The sequence below is a fragment of the Ornithodoros turicata genome, chromosome 2, assembly GCF_037126465.1.
Source record: "Ornithodoros turicata isolate Travis chromosome 2, ASM3712646v1, whole genome shotgun sequence".
NCBI lineage: Eukaryota > Metazoa > Arthropoda > Arachnida > Ixodida > Argasidae > Ornithodoros > Ornithodoros turicata.
The window spans coordinates 49,243,284-49,249,172 of NC_088202.1; the positions used below are offsets into that span (position 1 = coordinate 49,243,284).

Consider the following 5,889-nt stretch of genomic DNA (forward strand, 5'->3'; position numbering starts at 1 on the left):
AGATTCTTATAAGCATTAAAATATGCATGCAATGGCACAGCGGATGATGGTCATAGTGGCGGTGGTGACATGTTATAATCATTTTTGACTTGTTCATTTCAGCTTCTAACATACATCCGAGTATTCTGCCTGGTACGGTCTTTGCCCGATACGGTTGCTATACATAAATCCTGTCGGTGCCAATGGAGCACTTCAAGGCAGAGTTCGAGGTAACTCGTTACTGTAACTAAGTTCCTTTTTTTGGTGACTTATAACTTAACTCCGCACTTTTGCGCATTGGTAAGTTTAAGAGGAACTCGTTTCTTTTTAAGGTAACTTTGCCGAAGTAACTTGAGCGAAGTGAGAAGTTCCTTCAAATTACTTCGCTTTTCACGTACGTCCACTTATTGTCTTGCTTTCTCTCTGGTGCTTTCATGGCATTTTATGCCATAAAACGATGGTGCATTAGCAATAGCCACGATTCACCGGCTTTCCCTGTCAATTGTAGCCACATTTCAGCAATCAAATTTTTCGATGGTGGCAGCGTTGATTCGCTTGCCTTAGTCGGCCACGCACATTAATTTTCCTGGCTGTCACTAGCGGGCAGCGGCTTCCGTCTTGACGAGTTTACGCGCCTTCTGCACGAGCGCGGCGCCTGCTTGTCTGGCCGCCTTTAACCATTGGTACGAGTTGGACGCTATTAAGTGTTGGTGTGTGTACAACGACCCAGGTCGACGAACGTTTTGCGCTTTTATGGAGGAAGGTGACGCGAATGCAGGGGGAAATAAAATGCCTTGGCCACACCTGGCAAGGTTCTACGAATTTTGCGTGCAAGATGGGGACTCTGAGAACTTAAAATTCTGGTGCTTGCTCTGTGCCCCTTTGACAAAGTATCAAAGCATCGAGAACGTCAAACGCAAACCTAAGGAAGCATATAAAGGTGAGCTTTTGGTTTTCGTCATGTAGGTCAGCGCTATAGTTCTCGTATTATAAGGTTGGCCACCTTGTTCATCGCACAAAACTGAGACAATGTGTTGTAACGTGGCGCAGGCAATGCATTCGTCGCACGTAAGTGATCTCGAGGACTGCAAACCACAGGCGGCAACTAAAGCGCCGTTCTCACATACGACAACGGCGCACGGCAACAGCAACGGTGACGTGCCGTTGCCGCCGCCGTGCGTGTCGCCGTCGCTCCACCTCGCCGTGCTGCCGTGTTCACGTGATGTCGAACGTCACGAGCCGCGGCGAGCAAAGATGGACGCCACCAGCGATGCGAGTAACCGAGCTTCTGCGTCATACCTGGGAACGTTCTTGCTGCTTTACCTCATCCGTAAGCTAAATACGGAAAACAGACGAAGACGCAGAAGGTTCTGGGTCCGTGAAATCCACCGTCACAGAGCCGCCGAAGGTGCTTCCGCCACTCTGATTCCAAGGCTTCGTGCAAGGGACCACGAAACCTTCTTCAAGTACGTGACCACTCAATAAGTCTGAGAATACGCACTGCGATGTACCGTTTGTGCTGATAAAAATGCATGATTACAGCTTCACGCGGATCTCTCCCGAAACGTTCGAGGTGCTGTTCCGTAAGGTACAGGCTTCCATCACAAAGCAAGACACACGGTGGAGACCCGCTATCCCTGCTAGGACACGCTTGGAAATGACGATCAGGCATTTTCTTCAGGAAAAAGTACACAGTCTATGATCAGTTGGAAACCGGTTGCTATCGCCTTCAGGTGCAATTCAAGTGGTACTGTATGAAAGGGACCCATGTAATGAGTATTTCAAACAAAGGCACGAATGTGGTATTTTATATTCCGTCCTACGTTTGTTTCCTTGTGCACTGTATCAATGTTATAACCAGCAGTGTGCGAGCTAGCATTATGCTTAAATAACGAAAGGAAATGATTATACAGGTTTCTCGCAAGTGGGGACCATCAGCGAAGTCTGTCCTATGCGTTTCGCATTGGGAAGTCGACAACAAGTACCATAATATCCGAGACTTGCCAGGCCATCTGGGACTGCCTAAAGGACGCATATGTGAGGTGCCCGACCAACAGTGCGGACTGGAGAAGGGTAGCTGAGCAGTTCGAGGTAGAGCCCTGCGCGGATGAGGTTTTTGGCATCCGCATCCGACCCGCATCCGCGCAGACGTTATCCGCATCCGATCCGCTGAGCAAAACGCACCATCCGCATCCGATCCGCAAAAATCCGCACGTTTCGAAAGACGCGTAAAGACCGCCGGAAGCATGTTGGTATAATTTCGGATGCCTCCATGCTGTCACGGAAGGACTCAGTCATGACTACAAGCAAATGTAAACCTTTCAACAAACGCGATATGGAGAGACTTCTGGAACGCGTGGAACGCTACCTCGTCGGCGCTCGCGCGGTTCGAGACGCCTGAATGCCTCCTCTCCCGTCTTGGCGCCGTGCATGGTCAAAGGTGAACCAGAGCATGCGCTCGCTGTCGGCTGTCGGCGCGCAATACAAATAAATTGCGGGTGGAAAAATGACAGCACGCGGTATATCCGCATCCGATCCGCTACCGATCCGCTGCCTTCGTATCCGCATCCGATCCGCATCCGACCACGAGCCATCCGCATCCGATCCGCACACCGCAGAAAGTGCTAAATTTTCATCCGAATCCGCAAGTATATTGCGGATATCCGCGGATATCCGCTTCCATCCGCGGATGGTGCAGGGCTCTAAGTTCGAGGCATGATGGAATTTCCCTCATTGCATAGGTACAGCTTAATTCTTGGTGGAGCTCATTCTGTAAAGCCTGCACATTGTACAGGGTGTTTTTTTATTGGAAACACAGCGCTTCAGAAAGTTGGCGGTAAATGAAAACTGGAGGCTATCTTTACGCTGTTTGAGTAAGAAACAGGTGCTACTGATTATGTAGCACCTGTTTCTTACTCATGTACCAGGAAAATTTTACGTGTTTCGCCTGTACTGCTCCATTCGTGAAGCGTAGTGTTTCCAATAACATGAAAACACCCTGTATTTTCTGTGCTACACCATATACACATATGAAGTGTTTGTTTGTTTGTTTTTCAACTGCATGGGTGCACTTGCCAAAGAATAGCAGTTAACATTGATCTTCATTGTTATTATTATGCAGGTGCAATTGATGGGAAACACGTCACGATTGAATGCCCAGCAAACACAGGGAGCAGCAATTTCAACTATAAGCACAGTTTCAGCAAAGTCCTTATGGCCGTCGCCGATGCCGAATACAAGTTCCTATATGTCAGCATGGACTCATACGGAAGTGAGAGCTACGGTGGAATCTTTGCAAGGTCCGACTTAATCCAACACCTAGAATCATCGTCTCTGGGACTGCCAGCTGCCACACCAATTGCAGATGGAACTCAGCTGCCGTATATGATGGTTGGTGATGAAGCCTTTCCTCTGAGAGCCTATCTAATGAGATCATATCCCAAGAGGAAGCTTACCCAGCACTGTCGAAGAGTGTTCAATCTGAGACTGTCAGGAGCAAGGCGGGTGGTGGAAAACAGTTTTGGAATCATGTGTAGTCGGTGGAGGATTCTAAGGCGCCCTTTTAAGGCATCTGAAGGAAATGTGAACAGGTATGTTCTGGCCTGTGTCGCATTACACAATTTTCTCATGAATGAGAAGGAAAGCAGGGCCAGTTATTGCCCACCGTGCTACATTGACCGTGAAACGAGTGATGGGGACCTGGTGCTCGGAGGCTGGAGGGAGGCTGGTGACGCAGTGAGGGAACTCTCTGAGATTGGAAGGATGACTACCAACACATACAGCGTCAGTGCAAGTTCTGTTAGGGAGAGCCTCTCTAGATACTTTGTTGGTGCTGGCAAGCTAGCATGGCAAGACGAAGCTGTGCTGAGAGGACAGTTCTAACCATCCATGCAATGTTTGTTAAGCAGAGTGCTGAGCAGAGTGAATAGATTTGTGAGGCATGTTAACCGTATGGCACATTTATTTCACTTATGACATCTTATCTGTCTGCATCTAGCTGTCCTTGAAATTGGTAAAGGAGTGACTGGCACTGGTGTATGAACCTGTTCCGAGAGTCGCTGAGGAGCTCCCTTACTGAGGCTGCAACATACTTGAAAAACATGTCGATGCGGTCCAGCTTCGGCTGCTTCGCCAGCCTTTCCATCGTGTCCATGTATGCAGATCGGAGCTGCGACAGTCCATCATCATTATCCTGACTGGTGAGAAGAAAAATATACTAAGGTATGGCAGTCAAGTGCACATGCAGATGGTGGTCATGTGCACCCAACAACACTTACGCACGCCTCTTCGTACCCGTGGAAGACCTGCGAGCGGGCCTCTGTGAATCGAGGGAATCAGGTGTACTGTGCCATTGAAGGCACAACAAAGTTTTAGTGTCATGTGCCCATAAGCAGGGTATGGATTGGCATATCAGTCTACCTATACAAACAGGCACTGGGTCAAGTACTTGCTCTCGTGCCCTGGGTATGCTCGCTGCTGCATCTGTAAGGCAGCTGTCGTCAGCTTGTGCGGCCGTGCTTGAGCTGCAAAAAAAAAAAAAAAAAAGAATGTGGTGCCATGACACAACTTTCGTACATTCAAGAGCAGAAGCCAAAATTTGTTAGCAATATGAAGTACGTACCTAAGGTCACACAACTTTCGTACATTCAAGAGCAGAAGCCAAAATTTGTTAGCAATATGAAGTACGTACCTAAGGTCTACATCTGTATCTGACAGCATCTGGGAGCATCCCTGAGCACTATCGTCGCTCCCGGAAGACAGCATGATGCTCTGTCTAGAAAATCAATCATTCTTCCGTTACTGTGGGCTCTACTTGCTCCACGTAAACAGCTAGGGAAATTTTGCGACGTTCTTACTGAAGTAGGGCTAGGGATGGTTCTTCATCCGCGATCACGAGATTAGAGACTGACCTGGTCACACATGAAACGCGTGGTGCTATTTTAACCAAAACGAGGTGTGTGTTTACCTGGCGTCAGACTTCTTTTCACATAATACCGACTCCAGTATCTTGAAATATATCCATGATACCGGGGGCACCGCCGCTGCTCCACTCCGCAGTTTGCCGTCGTGGTCCTTTTTCAACTTGCGGTACCTGTCCCTCAAGTTTACCCATTTTTTCATGGCTACATCTCCTGCAACAAGGCAGCACGTAAGATTGTACTGTTCGGTAGGTAGGAGGATGTGTCTCATAGGTAAATTCAGTACATCGATCGATCGATCGAACACTGGACGAGCAACGCCTTCGGCGTTGTGCTTGATTTCCGATGCATGGGGTTCACCTGAATGTGCCCAGCGGGAACAACGGCACTCACCTGTCACGCCAAGCTTTTCGCCGATGGATTTCCACGTGTTCTCCTTTCTCTGTGTATCCTTAAAATCAGGATGCGACAGCTCATACAAATAAGGAAACCTTCTCACAAGTTCAATTAATTTATCGGCATCAAGCTGAGAAGCCGCCATCTTTGCTGACTGTATGGTTGCCAGCACCGTTTTCTTCATTACGCTGCGTTCAACCATGTTGACTATATTCCGTGCGGGCCGTTCATTGGTTGGATGTGATGTGGGCGGGACCACGGCACGGCAGAAGTTGAGGATGGCTCAACTTCCTTTTGCCGTGAGACGGCGGCCAGAACGGCGCCATTACGGCGTTGGAACGACACAATTTGCCGTGCCGTTCGCCGTTGTCGTATGTGAGAACTAGGCTTAAGAGAGATTCCGAGTCACCTGCGCAAGAACGGTTGCCCAAACAAGCAAAGATATCCCAGTTTACGGCCTCTGGATCTGTTTTTTTTTTCGCAAACGCAGAGGGAGTTACTGATTCACAATTTTGTTTTTGGGACACTGCAACCTTTCTCAGTAATCATAATAATTATGATCCCAGTTGTCGCTGCCAAACCTCAAACCTTTGCA

The 5,889-nt window shown here is 48.5% G+C and overlaps 1 protein-coding gene across 1 annotated transcript; it reads right to left on the reverse strand.

Annotated features, from left to right (window-relative positions):
- Window positions 1-3,958: 3,958 nt before the first annotated feature.
- Window positions 3,959-5,496, reverse strand: LOC135384613 (transcription factor Adf-1-like). Its single transcript, XM_064613811.1, has 4 exons — window positions 5,292-5,496; window positions 4,946-5,111; window positions 4,670-4,753; window positions 3,959-4,175 (listed from the first exon to the last, which is right to left on the reverse strand). Exons 1-4 carry the CDS (start codon window positions 5,494-5,496, stop codon window positions 3,959-3,961), a joined length of 672 nt encoding a protein of 223 aa, XP_064469881.1.
- Between the last annotated feature and the right edge of the window lie 393 nt (window positions 5,497-5,889).